The sequence below is a fragment of the Psittacula echo genome, assembly GCF_963264785.1.
Source record: "Psittacula echo genome assembly, chromosome: 12".
Taxonomy (NCBI): Eukaryota; Metazoa; Chordata; class Aves; order Psittaciformes; family Psittacidae; genus Psittacula; species Psittacula echo.
The window spans coordinates 16,261,150-16,276,718 of NC_137747.1; the positions used below are offsets into that span (position 1 = coordinate 16,261,150).

The 15,569-nt window shown below is 49.7% G+C and overlaps 1 protein-coding gene across 1 annotated transcript; it reads left to right on the forward strand.

The window, feature by feature from the left end:
* Positions 1–219: 219 nt before the first annotated feature.
* Positions 220–15,410, forward strand: SGK2 (serum/glucocorticoid regulated kinase 2; the record flags this gene model as incomplete). Its single annotated transcript, XM_080628169.1, has 14 exons — positions 220–271; positions 5,996–6,065; positions 7,228–7,285; positions 8,124–8,173; positions 8,466–8,523; positions 9,122–9,205; positions 9,499–9,630; positions 10,945–11,057; positions 11,589–11,625; positions 12,197–12,283; positions 13,960–14,055; positions 14,425–14,580; positions 14,947–15,036; positions 15,255–15,410. The coding sequence occupies 14 exons, from the start codon at positions 220–222 to the stop codon at positions 15,408–15,410; spliced, it is 1,239 nt and encodes a 412-aa protein (XP_080484295.1).
* Positions 15,411–15,569: the final 159 nt, after the last annotated feature.

Genomic DNA, 15,569 nt, shown 5'->3' on the forward strand with positions numbered 1-15,569 from the left:
GTCCCGATGAGGGTGATGGAGCCGGCCCATGTTCCAGAGCCATTCCTGGCTGGCTGCATCCAGCACTGCACCCAGCAGCCTGTTCCTACTCTTACTCCTGTGCCCTTCACCTTTGCAGCCAGAGAGACACCTGCACGCTCTGCTTCCTGAGGACGTCTGGTGCTGGCCGCTGAGCTCCTGCCCCAGCCATAAGGAGAAGGGACGATTTTGGCTGGCTTTATGTACATGGCCTGGATGGAGCCCTCCTCCACCACCCTGGGGAGAACAAAGGGTAATGCTCCTGGCTGGTTTGGTGTCACTGAGCTCCCACAGGACCCACAGGAGGCCCAGGCAGTGATTTGAGTGCCATGGGGGTGGCGGCTCCGCATTGCATCCCTGGCCCTGAGCTACACTCAGGGTGTGCACAGCCCTGAGTGTCAGCAAGCCTTACTAACGGAGGGGGCAGCACGGCCAAAACCAACCCGATCATTGCTTTATCCACCAGTATCTATCATCATTACTGGCCACACTCCAGAGTAGAGATTTTATACATTCAAAGCCAGGTTGGAGCAACCTGCTCTAGCAGAAGATGTCCCTGCCCATGGCAGGGGGTTGGAACTGGATGAGCTTTAATGTTCCTACCAATCCAAACCAGTCTGTGATTCTACAATTCTATGATTCTAGCTGGTAAAATATTTTCCTTCCAGAATTCTTCTGCTTCTTCTTCTTTGGATAGAAAACGGGATTTTAATTAAAGATACCTTTCTGTGGAAAATAAAATCAAGTATATTTTGTCATTAGTACCAAGGGGTTTTATTGAAAGAAACAAAAGCAGAAGATACTGATTTAAAAATGCAAGTTAGCTGCTGAAAGTATTCTGAAACCTGACCATTTCAACGTAGAGGCAAAACTAGAGAAAATAAAAACATAATAGGAGATATTTTTAAAAGCTGATGATACTCATAGCTTGAGTTTGTTGGCTGAGGAAAAACCTCAGGCTTTAACCTGAGAGAGAATGACATTTCAAGCAACTTGCGACTTCCCCTCCCTTATTATGCATGGCAATGAGCACATCAAGCGTTTCAGATGGTTTCCTCCTGGTAGCTGCAGTCCTGGGTCAAGGACCTGTGCTATGGAGGGCTGCCCATACCTCTGCCTTCCCCATTCGCACCTCCCACTGCACTCACTCCACAAACTTTCCCCCACTGCACCTGTATGCAGGCAGATTTTACAGGAAACAACAATGGAACAAAAAAGCAACTGCTTTACTTTAACAAGGAGAGAGAAGACACCAGCCTTTCTCGGACACCTCCTTTCGCTCGGAGCTTAGTTTCTGCTCTCTCAAATCACCGCATGCCTCCAGTGCCAGGTTTTGCCTTCCACCCATGTTTATGTTTGCATTTAATATCACTGCAAAGCACCAGCCTGCCTATCCTGGGCTGCCGTCTTCCTTGGTTGCAGCTTCTTCTGGGTTTGACCTGAACCAAATAACAGTTCTGACCTTCCTCCAAACCACAGGATGGGACAAATTTCCAGCTCGCTAACATGTCAGAAATTGCTCTGCACACCTGAAGTGCCTGCCAGGATGTAATTTGCTCCTTCCCACCCCCTGCACCCTTCCCTCCTCATCCAAAACCACTCCTCCCTCCCTCAAATTGTCACTCCTTGGGTGTATCTAGCAGGTGTCTCTTCTTTTTCCACAGCTGATGCGCTTTTCCTCCTTTCTTTAAAGGGCAGCCATGAGGCAGCAGCAGTGGTACTGTGTGTTTGAGGGGGTGCTGTGGATGCAATGAACTGTTGCAGGAAGCAAAGCTGTTTTCCTCTGAGATTCAGGAAAGAGCCTTGGGTTTCTGATGTGTCGGGGCTGCCAGCAGCAGGGTGGGCTGGTGTGAGGATGGGCAGTGTGGAGGAGGAGGGATCCCTGTGCTCACTGGCTGTAGACTGCTTGCCGTGCTTCAGGACACAGTGTCTGCTGCTGGATGTGCTCCCAGGTGTGTTTAATGCTTTCTTTTCTGTTTTCATGAGATTACTTTTCTGCTAGGTGCTGCGAGCTTTACCCATCTGCTGCCCTCTTCCAGCTTTGCATGGAGTTCTCTAAAATCTGGAGGGTTATTTGTCTGTGAGCTCCAGCGTGGCTAGAGCTGGGGCTGTTAGTCTGGGGTTTGCAGAGTCCTTGGGGTGTAGGGGAAAAGATCTGCACGAGAAAATGGGATGAGCCAAGAGCTGTGTGGGAGGCAGCTAAGAAAGCTTCCACAAGTGGAGAAGTCCTTTAAAGTCTTTCGTGACTTTTTCTTGACTTGCTGTGTGCCATAGTGTCCTAATGGATATGAAAATGTTGGAGCGAGTCCAGAGGAGGCCATGGGGATGCTGCGAGGGCTGGAGCAGCTCTGCTCTGGAGCCAGGCTGAGAGAGCTGGGCTGGGGCAGCCTGGAGAAGAGAAGGCTCCTGAAGGGGAGACCTGAGAGCAGCTCCAGTGCCTAAAGGGGCTGCAGGAAACCTGGAGAGGGGCTTGGGACAAGGGCCTGTAGGGACAGGCCAAGGGGAATGGCTTTAACCTGGGAGAAGGGAGACTGAGCTGAGCTCTTAGGCAGAAGCTCTTCCCTGTGAGGGTGCTGAGGCGCTGGCCCAGGGTGCCCAGAGAAGCTGTGGCTGCCCCATCCCTGGCAGTGCTCAAGGCCAGGTTGGACACAGGGGCTTGGAGCAAGCTGCTCCAGTGGAAGGGGTCCCTGCCTGTGGCAGGGGTTGGAGCTGGATGAGCTTTAAGGTCTGTTCCAACACAAACCATTCCGGGGCTCTATGAAAATGGAGTTGAGCAGGCCTGGAGTTACCCCTTAGATCTTTAGCAAGAGAAAGTTTGAGTTTTGGGGGTATTTTTGGCCAGTAAAACCCTGTGTATATAGGAGCCCTCCTTCACACCTCCCCCTGTGCTCCTTCTCTGAGCTGGAACTGGGTTGTCTCCCCCATACATTGCCTGCAGCCCCTGGGCTGGATGAAAACTGTGGGCTGCCTTAGGTGCTTCTCTCTCAATCTTGCCCTTCCAAACCCTGTGCTTCTTCCAAAGCATTGCCTGCTGTCCCAGTGACAGTCTGCCTGGTCTCCTTGTCTCTCCATGCTGGCAACTAGCCCTTCCCAGAGTGGGAGAGGATGAGGCACTTGCTTGGAGGGGTTTGCAATCTAGGTTAGGTAGGAAATGATGCTGAGAGCAGTGACATCAGGGAGGAGGGTGGGAGGCAGCTTGCAGATGACAAGACTATGAGGTTGCGTCTCTGTGCAAGGTACGCATTGCATTAGTAATGTGTTTGCAGCGAATAGTGCTGGGCTGGCATGGGAATGTGGGTCACCACTGGCAGAATTGTTGAAGGAAGAGGGAGCTGCTTGTGCTGTGCTGGGAAGAAAATGTATGTTACTGAGGGATGTTTGGTGTGGGGGAGATTTTAGCTGCAGTAATTGCTCCAACTTGTAAGTAGCTGCTTTATATTGTGTGAGTGGTTGCCTGCTGCTGGGGAGATGCTTCTGGTCAAGGTGTTGGGAGTGAAATGGTCTTTGAGGAGGGGGTGTGGGATGTGACAGTTCGTGTTCCTCGTGTGTAACAGTCACCTCATATCATAGATCTCCTAGGCACACTTGCTGATGCTCTCTGTGGCCTTAGTCATGCCTGGAGCATCCCTGCCACCCCAGCAAGCACGAGGAGGGATGCAGCCAGGCATGGATAACCAAGGATTCCAGTGTATATTCATGACCTATTTCTGATTCTGTTGTTCAGTGTGTGTGCACTCAGGAAATCTTTGTCTTTTAGAGAGTAGCATTTGTTAGTGATAAGGAAAGCTTATTTGATTGCTTGGGAGATTTAAACCACAAACTTACTTGGCTTTGAAGGTGGACTCAGGCTGGGGAAGGAGGCTCTGGGCCTGAGTAGAAAATGATAAGGGATGGGGACGTACATATTCTAAAAATGTGCTTGGTACAGAAAGAGACTCTTAACTCAGAGCAAGTATATTTAATGAAATAGCTTTTGTTGGAAAATGCTGCTCTTGGTCAGCAAGGGACCAAGAATGGAGCAGAATGGGGCTGGTGGAGGGAAGCATGGATGGGCTGCTGGGCTGTGGTACAGGAAAAAGCCTCTGTGGGGCTGCAGGCCCAAGCTTGCTGGTCCAAGCCCCTCTGAGCAAGTTGGGACTTGTCCTGCGTTCTGCACTGAGCCCAGATTGATGTGTTTATGGCTTGTCCACATGCTGCCCAAGATGTCCACCTGTGCCCAAGCCATTATTTTCCCTGAATCGAGGATCAGAACAGTGTCAGTAGCAGCAAGCTAAAGCCGAGCTTGTGGGAGTTCAGATTTGGAGTGAACAGGCTGCATCAGCTGATGGAACCGCATGTATGTAGCGAGATGAGGTGTTGAACTGCGTAGGCCTGGTTGGGTTACTAAGGAGAGAGGGTCTTTGGCAGAGGGCGGGAGCCCTCACCTCTCTAAATGCTGCTGCACTTGCAGCCTGGGGTTTGTTCCACACATCCCTGTGTACCCTTGGCCACCGCTTGTGCCACCCTCCTGCCCAGCATTGAGCCTTGAGTGAGCGCTACCTGGTCTGGGAAGTGTGGCTGATGTCCCTCTGCAGTGACCATGGCTGTGGCCAGCCTGTCCAGCAGCCTGTGGGATACCTGCAGCCCCAAGGCAGGCACTGGATGATGTTCAATCAGTGACCCAGACTCTCAGGGAAATAAGGACTATACCCAGTGGGAGGAGATGGGGTTGGTCTGTCTGGGTGCTGCCTGCATGTGTCTCTGCTAGGGACAAGCTTCTGTACCTGCTGCAGGGCAAAGTCAGGGTCTCGGACAAGCCTGATATTACAAGCTCTCACTGAATGCTTTGTGCCTTTTCTTTCAATTTCTGCTTTCCCTTTCATATCCATTCAGAAACTCTAAGCCTACAGCCTGGTTTTTGGCTCCTTGTCAGACCTGCACACAGATCCTGAAGCTGCTGGTGCTGCCTGGCTTAGTGGCTCTCTGGAGTGCAGGTCCCTCCATCTTGCGGATCCTAGGAACAGGAAGAGCTCTGTAAATGGGCTTGTGTTCACCTGGAAACTTCTTGTTCTACAAGCTCCTTGCCTGGGGAGATGGGGTCTGGCAGTTGGTGCCAGCAGTTCCTTGGTCTGTAGAAGAGCTACTCCAGAATTACAAGTTGTGTGTAAAGGCCCCCCCCTTTTTTCTCTTAGGGGGATGAGGGGGAGCATGTTTCCTGTTTCTGTGAATGTTTTGATTCTTTCCTTCCAGCAGCAGAATTAGGGCAGAGCCAGGTAGTGAAAATGAGTCTTGGCATTTTTTGTTATCTACTTCCAACCAAACCCAGACACTCCTCTGTACAGGTTGCACTTCTTGGGCTTCCCTCTTGCTCAGCCTGTGCAGTCAGGAGCAGGATCAGGGCTTTGCCTCTCTCTGAAGAGAGCAGTAGTGATGATGACAATGGTTGGTGGCAACTGCCTGCACAGCTGAGCAGAAGGGATGCTCTGTGGTGGGAATCCCAGCTTCTGCCCCTGGCTATGTGCCCTCGGGCAAGTCAGTTCCTTGTTGTGGTTGTGTGTGTGTGCTGGCTTACCTCCTGCAGGGCCCTGAAAGGTTTCATTTGTGCCCGTAGTTACTCTCAGAGTCCTGAATTAAATGGGCAGGGGATGTGCCAAGTGTGTGACTACCCCAGTACATGATCCTTGTGAGCACTTTCCTTGTTCCCCCGGAGACCCGAGGTGGCTCAGGGAGGCAACAGTGGCCCTTTAGCCCAAGTTCCCTCTGGCACAGGAGAGTGCGGCACTGATCCCCATCCTGTGAGCTATTGAGGGCTCCTGGTGGGGCTGGGAGGGGAGCTGTCCTGGTTCCTATAATTTCCTGGTTATTTTGGTACTTTAGTGAAGGGGGAGGAGGGCAGCTGTGAAGAGAAGAGCAAGGTCAGTGAAGAACAAACGTGTCTCTGTGCCCTTGTGATTGCACTGCCAGCTAATCGGCATTGGTGCTCCAACTTTCCTCACAGAACTCATCAAGCACGGCCAGGAGAGGATAGGACGAACCATCAAGGCCTCCAGCTCCAGGCTCTGCTCGTAGTGAGTATGAAAGCCTTCCAGGGACGAGAGCCCTTTAAAAGCTCAGCCTGATAGCCCCTGCGCTGGCTTGGCGGTGGATGGAGCTGGCTGGCACCAGGCAGATGTGGGCAGTGCCTGGGGACAGCTGCCAGCGCCTGCAGTCAGCCTGGCCACCGACGAGGGGGCTCTGGGATGGCCTGGGGTCCGTGCATGGGGGTGCAGAGAGGGAGCACCCACAGGTGAGATGTGAGGAGGCTGATGGAATCTTCAGGCCCCGTTTTCGGCAGGAGCAGGGCAGATGGAGGAGTGAGAGCTTTCAGAGTATCCCTGTGGCGTATGGGAGCTTCGTGGGGCTGAGGGACAATGGACGAAGCTCTGGGGCAGAGGAGAAGTGAGTAGTGGGGGGTGGTTTCTTTTTTCTTTTTCTTTTTTTTTGTTCCCCCCCCATCCTGGCTTTTGCAAAGAGTTGGGGGGGAGCCCTTAAATCAAAGGGAGGAAGCCCTGGGGTGGCAGGACCCAGCTCTCCCCACTGATGCTGGAGCAGGGCAAATCTGAACTGCCAAGTGTTGCTCCAATCCACCTGCTCCAGCAGCAGCTGCACTGGGTAGATGAGAGCCCTGTGCTTTAATGCCTCCACTCACCGATATGGCCGGCGCCTCTTCCCTGGGCTGTCAACAGCCCCAGGTGGACGTGGTCTGCCCTGGGTGGGGGAATGGCCCCCAGCTGCTGCCAGCGTGGGGATGTGGTGGTCGGACCTGGCTGGACCCCCCTGACTGCCCTGTGGAACACTCGCTGGGTGGCAGGGCTGGGAGCAGCGGGGTCCCTGTGCACTTGGACAGGGGCTGCATCTGCCTCCAGAGGGGCCTGTCCGTGTCCAGGAGAGCTGCAACCTCCTCTGGCCCTGGGGCTGTGCTGCTCTTCATGTGTTAGTGCCCTGACCAGTTTCTGCTATTGCAAATCGAGGACTAACTGTGGCATCTAATATGCTTCTGCTTGTTCACACTCCTCACTCCAAAGTCCTGTCAGCATGTATGTATCCACTGTCCTCTGTTTCCCCCAGAGCATATGCATCCTCACCCCTTAGGAGCAGCTGGGGATCTCTGCTAAGGTATCTTGTGATGGAGGGGAGCAGTTTCTCTTTTGGATTTTGTTTTCAATATTGGCTTGCTCTTCTTTTCCCAAGTGCTGAAAGAGTTGCCTTTTTAATGGATCGTTCCCGGAGCCCAGATAAAAGCACCCAGGTGAGATCATGGCTCTGAGCCAGCAAGTCTTCACCTTGGGGATGCAGAGGGGCTAGTGCCTGTAGAAGAAAAGCAAGGAGGAAAGCCTGTCTTAGCCTGCCAGGAGTCTTGCTGCTGCCTTGTCCCTGTGGATTATGCTGGGTGGAGGTAAAATGAGAGCAGAGAGGACCTATATAGTCTTTTGGACAAGGCAAAATGCTCCCAGAGTCTGGGGAGGGGAAGATTCCTGAGGAGCAGGGAGAGGAGGAAGACCATGTGTGTATGTACCTCTGTCATTGGGAAGAGGAAGACTGCATCTCTATGGTGCTGGGTGTGCATAAGGCCACATCCAAGGCTCCAAACTTGGCAGTTTTGGGGCTCAGCAGGTGCGGGCAGAGGGCTGCAGGTTCTGGGGGCAATGCTTATGTCCTGATGCAGGAGTGTTCCTCTATGAGACGTGCAGAGGGCTTCTTGCCTAGCCCAGGTAGTAGGGAATGGCTTGTTGTCTCAGTGCTGTGGCATGCAACCAAGATCCACAGTGGCTTTCCTCTGTCACAGCACAGCAGGTCCTAAAAACCTAAAGTTGGGGTCAAGCAGTTGCTTAGTAGTTTTTACTCGTGTAAGTATGGGATGAGGACTTCAGCACATACTCTAGCTTAGTAAAGCTTCCAGCTTGGGAATGATAGAGCTTTAGTGCATAGCTTTGTTCTCCCTTCCCCCTCACTTCAGTTGCCAAAGCATCTGCTGTGTCTCTTGCAAATGGGTATTTAATGACTCCTCAAGTGATACTGTTTTGAGGGAAGGAAAGCACAACCTGCAGCATGGTCCTTGTGACTAATATTATTGTTATCCTCTCTAGCCTCCACCACCAACTGACAACATCAACCTTGGACCTTCTGCTAACCCAAAGTAAGCTTCCTGCAAAAGCCAGGTAGGGTGTGGGGCATGCAGTGAAGAGATCTGGCAGGGTTAGTCCCTGTGTCTTGCATGGGTGGTGTCTGCAAAATCTTAACAATTGCATTACTTGGCTTTTAACAGTGTGAATCCCATGCTGGCCAGGGGTGATGGTCACCCATCTGGTGCCCTTTCTACCCTTCCACAAACACTGGTGGTTTCTAAAAGGAACTCTGCCCTGATGGCAGTGTTGCTGTTGCGTGTTTCTCTCCCAGAAACATTAACTTGTTTCATTCTTGCCTGACAGTGCCAAACCAACAGACTTTGACTTCCTGAAGGTTATTGGCAAAGGAAGCTTTGGAAAAGTAAGTGGGTTTGTACAGGTGAGCTGGAGCTCTTCAGAGGCAACTTGGAAAGAACCTTCTTGCTGAAGGAGTTTCTAGCTGTGTCCTTTGCTTGTACCTCTCCTGAAGAGCTTGTTCTGAGTGGTACTGGGAACAGAAGAGACTGGAGATAAGAGTCTTCATAGTCCATTCTTTGTGCTGTCCTGCAACCTCTATAAGGACACAAGTGCGAGGTATCTTATGCTCAGGGTGGTGATGGCAAGGAGCAGTACTTGATCCAAAATAAGCTTCAAACTTGCTCACCTAGCAAAAATTCTCCAGGCAAATCTGTACTTTGAGATAGCAAGGATCCATTTTAAATAGGGCTGTTTGCAGATGTTCCAAAACTATTTTCTACTAGGTATGTAAAAGGTGTATGTGGATATGTCATGTGCTTTCTTCTGGCAATGAGAAAGTGCTGGGAAATTGGAGGACTGGAGCTGTTTCTTTAAAACTTTGCACTTGACTTTCTGAAGTTGTATTCTGTGTATAGTCACTCACACAAGTGGGGAGCTAATGAGGAAGCACTAACCCAACAGAAGGTGAGGCTGAAATCCATTAACAGGACCTTCTGTTGCAGGTTCTTCTGGCGAAACGCAAGTGTGATGGGACTTTTTATGCAGTGAAAGTTTTGCATAAGAAAACCATCCTAAAGAAAAAGGAGGTATGTCAGCTCTCCTTGGTTACCTCTGTAAATAGAGGTCAGCATATGAGTCATCCTGGTAATGCAATTGAGGTATCTTGTGGCTGGTATTTATGTAGACAACTCACATGCTAAACATGCATTTCTCTGTGCCATGGGAACATGGATAAGAACTGAGATGATGCAGGTCAGACAGTAGAGAGCAGTTCCCTTCCTGGGGCTGAAACTTCCACCTGTTTTGAAAACAGCAGTGAGCCCCTATGGCAGACTGGACCCTTGCCTGAAACTCTAATGCCATGCCTGCTTTTTGATAGCAAACCCACATCATGGCAGAACGCAATGTGCTCCTGAAAAATGTCAAGCACCCCTTCCTTGTGGGACTCCATTACTCTTTCCAGACCTCGGAGAAGCTTTACTTTGTGCTTGACTATGTAAATGGAGGAGAGGTGAGTGCACTTACAGGCTTTATTTCAATCCTTGGTCCTTCCCAAACATGCTGCTTTATTGCCTAAAACTGTTTCTTGTCACAAGGTAATGATATTGCAGTACAGTGTTCCTTTAATTGCTACCAAGAACAAGCCAGGAGTAGTGGTATGCTATCTGTCTTGGTTTGAGCCCAGACAGTAACTCAGAACTATGCAGCCGCTCGCTCACTCTCCCCGTTCTTTCCCCCTGCTCCCAGGGGTGTGGAGAGGAGAATAAAAAGAATGTAACTCCCACAGGTTGAGATAAGAACAGTCCAGTAACTAAGGTATAAAACAAACCCAGTGCTACTACCACCAATAATAAGGGAAATAACAAGAGGAGAGAATATGAAACTAAAAGGGGAAAAGAAAACAATAAACGCAAGTGATGCCCAATAGAATTGATCAGCACCCACCGACCAATACCCAGACCAACTCAAGCAGTGATCTGGGCCTTCCGGGTGACTCCTCCCATTTCTATCCAGGACATGACTTGCTGTGGTATGGAATACCCCTTTGGTTACTTTGGGTCAGGTGGCCTTGTCTCTGCTTCTTCCCGGCCTCCTGTGCCCCTCCTCACTGGCAAATCATGAGACTGAAAAGTCCTTGATCAGGGTAAGCGCTACTGAGCAACAACCAAATCATCAGTGTGTTACCAGCACTGTTCTCAGACTGAAGTTGAAAACACAGCACTGCACCAGCTACTAGGAAGGAGAATAACAACTTACAGCTGAACCCTGGACACTATCTCACCTGTAAATTGTGTGAAATCTTGCTGCCTATGACCTGAATCCCAAGGCAAGGATACCGAGAAAAGAGACTGCTAGGGGTACTTTAAAATCTTATGGGGAATACAGAAAATGTTGATGCTGGTGAGCTCCAGGCTCCTTGTGATACCTGAAACTGGCTGTGAAGTAATGTTAACATGGATGGCTTGCCCAAAGACAACTTGTATGGAGGATCTTAATGGATTCACTTCTGTGCATGTACTATATGTCTCATGACTATACTAGCACTATAATCAGCCTGTGGCTTGTAGCAAGCTAGGAAGCTTAATTAGATCGGCAGATGACAATTTGTGGGGGAATGAATTCTTAACTGAGAAGAAGATAAATGAAGCAATTTCTAGAGAGGTGTTTAGATTGCTTAAAGTTACTTGGTTTGGGCTTATTTGGTGCTGTTCATGTGCTACTTGCTGCAAGTCAGTTTTCACTCAAGTAGCTGGGTTTCAGGCTTGCTCCAGGTATCCTTCAGGTTTTTTGAGAAGAAATGATCCACTCTCTTATCTGCCTGTAGCTTTTCTTCCACTTGCAAAGGGAGCGCTGTTTCCGTGAACCCCGGGCCCGATTCTATGCTGCAGAAGTTGCTAGTGCAATTGGATACCTGCATTCCTTAAACATCATCTACAGGTAAGGTCCTGCCAGGAAGAGCATGGGCACCAACTCTGCTCAGCCCAGCTGTGTGCAGTGCTGGGGAGGAAAGCGGAGTCACTACGGCCTTGCAAAATGTAGGACTGGAGTAGCTGGAAAATCAACTATCCTGACAAGATAGTGTTGTTGGCACTTTATCCTGCAAGAGGGGTGCTGTATGCAGGGGTCTGATGGGCAATAAATATTCCTAGCCTGATAGCGAAAAGGAGAGAGAATGGTGAAGCGTAAAGATCTAGAATAAACCTGGCTCAATAAGCAAGAATTTGTCACTCTATAACAATTTATGCATAGATATGCAGGCTAAAACCTGATCCTGTATGACAGGGTCTTGCTATGTTTGCATGTGTCTGTATTGATACCTAGCAGTGACAGGAGTGTATATGTGGGGATCACTGTGGTGAACTGGATTGGGAAGTTTTGTTATCTCCTGTTCTTAGCTGATGCTGCTTCAGATCTGGCTTCTCTAAATATCTGGCCAAATCTGCTCAAACAGCACTTTTTGTCTTCCAGGGACTTAAAACCTGAGAACATTCTCCTGGATTGTCAGGTATATTCACAGATTGTGCTGCCTGCCTTCTGGCTTTAAAACCATCAGGACCATAAACAGAGGAGTATGGTCCTGCAAGCTGGGCTGTAGCTCACTTCACTACATGTACTCTGTATGTATGCACCACTGCCCTTCTGTGTGGGTCCTGCAGGAGGGGGTGAGCCTCTGCTCTGCAGAACTGCACATCCAGGGCCCACAGCTTACTCCCAAAAGCTGGGGCCTGACTTGTGGGCAAGGATCGGGGTGCTAAGAGCATGTCACTGCTGCTATGCTGGTGGTAATTGCTATACAAACTGGCTCTGGGATAAAGCAGTGGCAAAGCACCGGGACAAAGCAGTGCTGGATCTCCTCATAGCTATACAGCTGTAGACAAACAAATTAATCTAGGTTCAACTTTCTCTATCAACTCCCATACTTGTGTTATAAGATGTCCAGAAGGTGAGGGAGGGGAAGGAGATGAGCAGTGGGGAATCAAAACATACATGAGATGCGATGTGAAGGCCAATGTGTGGCAATCCTGTCTCCTCTGCAGGAAGAGAGGGCCAAGCCAAAACGTCTCTCTCTTTTCTAGGGACACGTAGTATTGACAGACTTTGGACTCTGCAAAGAAGGCATGGAGCAAGAGGAGACAACTTCTACTTTTTGTGGCACTCCTGAGGTACAGCATGTGCTGGGGTTTCCCTGTGACCTGGGGCTGAAAGCCTTCAGAGACTTGCTGCTCTGGCTCTGACTTGTGTGGTTGCTCAGCATCTCAAAATATGGGCTCTGTGAATTAGACCATTGTGGGCTCTTTGAGGTTGTCAGCCTGAAGCTGGAGTTCAGATAAGGCCTTCTCTACTCAGCGGTTTTACCTGTGACAACTGTGCTATCGGGGTAGGGAACCCTGCACTGGAAATGGCCAGCCTTGTGAAACTGTGGCTGCTTGAGGTGGCTGTGGAGACAGTCTTGACCCTGGGAGCCCATGAGCAAGCCTGTAAGCAGGCTGTTTACCTAATCTGATACCCTGGAGCTGCAGAACAGGGAGCCGGTTGGTACTGGCACACATAGGACCTTGCTGTGCTCTTCTGTTTGTCCTTGGTATGCAGGAGCTGCAAAACACCCTGCGCAGAGGAGAGAACCAGGCTCTTATCTGGAAAGTGGGCACTGCTCGGAGGGGAGGAAAATGCCTTTTTTCCAACACACCTCAGTTAGGGTTTGCTAAAACCTATCTCAGATTTGGCCTCTTGGGAGGCTTTTTTTTTCCTGCTATTCACTGAGCTGGGGATTTTGGTAGTGTTTTGGCCTAGGTAATATACCTGTTCTGCTGTACTTCCTCAGACAGCATAAAGAAGTGTCTGTAAACCAGGTACCTTCCAGTATTCAAGCTGAGTAGAAGTGGGCAGGAATCTCCTGGTGATAGCCCTGGGCTTTCAGAATGGACCCACTTGTACAATAGCAAGGCATGAATCAACCAGGACTGTTTCAATAAAACCATACAGAATTGGAGACTGGTTTGTGTTGGAAGGGACGTTAAAGCTCATCCAGCTCCAACCCCTACCACGGGCAGGGACACCTTCCACTGGAGCAGCTTGCTCCAAGCCCCTGTGTCCAACCTGGCCTTGAACACTGCCAGGGATGGGGCAGCCACAGCTTCTCTGGGCACCCTGTGCCAGCGCCTCAGCACCCTCACAGGGAAGAGCTTCTGCCTAAGAGCTCCTCTCAATCTGCCCTCTGGCAGGTTAAAGCCATTCCCCCTTGTCTGCCCCTGCATTCCTTTGTTTGTCCTGTGGGGTTTTTTTTGTTTGTTTTGGGGTTTTTTTGGGGTTTGGGTTGGTTTTGTGTTTGGTTTTTTTTTGAGGGGGGGAGGGTTGTATTTTTTTGGTGGGAGCCTGATTAGTACACAGAGATAATCCTGTGGGAGACCAGGCTCAACGTGCTGCTTCAGTTCTTGTCCGTTGCTTTTGGTAGTGGTTACTGGCAGTCTTGCTGCTTTCGACAGACTTACTGGGACTGGAAACTGCAGTCTTCTCAAAACCACGGGAGCCTCCTAAAGGTGTAATGTGCTAGTGCAGGATGGGTTTGATGGTTCGCTGTGCGCGGCAAATCCTTGTACAAGTCCTCTATAGGAAAAGAACCTTCTGTAACCCATAAAAACACTTTGTGGGGTTCAGTAGGTAGCTTTCAAACTCTCTGTTCTGAAGCAAGTGGAGAGTAGATCAAAGCATAGTAGGAAATGCATCTGTGTGTTTCCTAATGCATTTGCTGAGCTTGAACTGCAGTCAGGTTTGCATACTTATGAGGACAAAGTCCTTCCTTTGTAAGCTGACTAAAATATTTGCTGCTGACTCTTCTTAGTACCTGGCTCCTGAGGTGCTAAAGAAGCAGCCGTATGACAGGACAGTAGACTGGTGGTGCCTAGGAGCTGTCCTCTATGAAATGCTGTTTGGACTGGTAAGTTTGGAAGCAATCTGTTTTTACTTTACATAGAGTCATAGAGTGGTTAGGGTTGGAAGGGACCTTAATTAAGATCATCCAGCTCCAACCCCCTGCCATGGGCTGGGAACCCCCCTGGTGAGAATTTCTCTGTGGTGGAGAAATCAATTTTAAAAGTAGTGGTGTGAGGTTGGTCTGGTGTTCACATGGTACCTGTCACAGACACCTGAATCCAGAGTTGGATGGCATAGTTCAGCACACCATTGCCCCTCTGAACAGCAGTATGGAAGGTCTCCCTCATCTGCTTGCTGCAGGACTTGCTTTGACCTGCCATCCATTACAGTAGCTCATGTCTCACATGGCTGCTTCTCATCTCTTTCAAATTAGCCTCCTTTTTACAGCCGGGATGTGTCTCAGATGTATGACAACATTCTGCACAAGCCACTCCAGATCCAAGGAAGTAAGACTGTGGCAGCTTGTGACATTCTCCAGGGACTTCTCCACAAGGACCAGAAGAGGAGGCTGGGTGCCAAGTCAGACTTTGTAGGTGGCCTCCATTATGATCAGGAGGGAGGATGGGTAGGAAACCTTTCTATTCTGAGCCTTTCATGACAACAGTACTGCCCTGGAAAAAGTGTTCCATGCAGTTTGATGTCTCTTCAGCCTCTGAAGAATGTATGGGCTTGACTTGGATTTCCAAAGGGAAAGATATGGTTGCAAGCTAGGACACCTATGTGTGATGGTCTCTTCCTTCAAGGGATTACTGGACCATGACCTTTATGTGTTAAGGATTTGCTACATGGCCCTTAAGTGGATATGTTGTAGCTTAATGCTATGAAACCAGCTAGCAGGCGCTGGAAAAGAAGGGTTGGCAGAAGAATGACTTTTCACCCTTTACTTTATATGCAGCTTGAGATAAAGAATCATGTATTCTTCAGCCCAATAAACTGGGATGACTTGTACCACAAGAGGATAACTCCTCCATTCAACCCCAATGTGGTAAGTGGGTATTTCTTTTGGTATTTGCTATAGTGGTACAAAAGGAATCCTCTCCAGGTGTCTTACACTGGTACTGAAGGCTGCTGAAGTGCAGGTTGGGAACTGTAGATGCAGAGGTGCTGACTCTCTTGGAAGAGCAGCTGTGTTAGACTGAACACAAGTGGCTGGTTGGGGTCTGCTCACTTGAAGTGACTGTGTGTGTCTGTTCCTTGGCTTAGGCTGGTCCAGCTGATCTGCGACACTTTGATCCAGAGTTCACCCAAGAAGCCATCTCCACCTCCATCACCCACACGCCTGACCTAGCAGCCAGCACCTCCAGTGCCTCAGATGCATTTTTAGGATTTTCTTATGCACCGACTGAAGAGGGCATCTAGGTTTTACAAAGGCTTTGAGAAGTCAGATTTTTAACTGAATGGGTTTTATGTTTTGTGGGGTGTTGGTTTTGGTTGTGGGTTGGTGGGATTTTGTGGGTGTGGGTTTTCTTGGTTTTGGTACTGTCCTTTTGCTCATGGTTTGAGGAAATTGGGACTAAT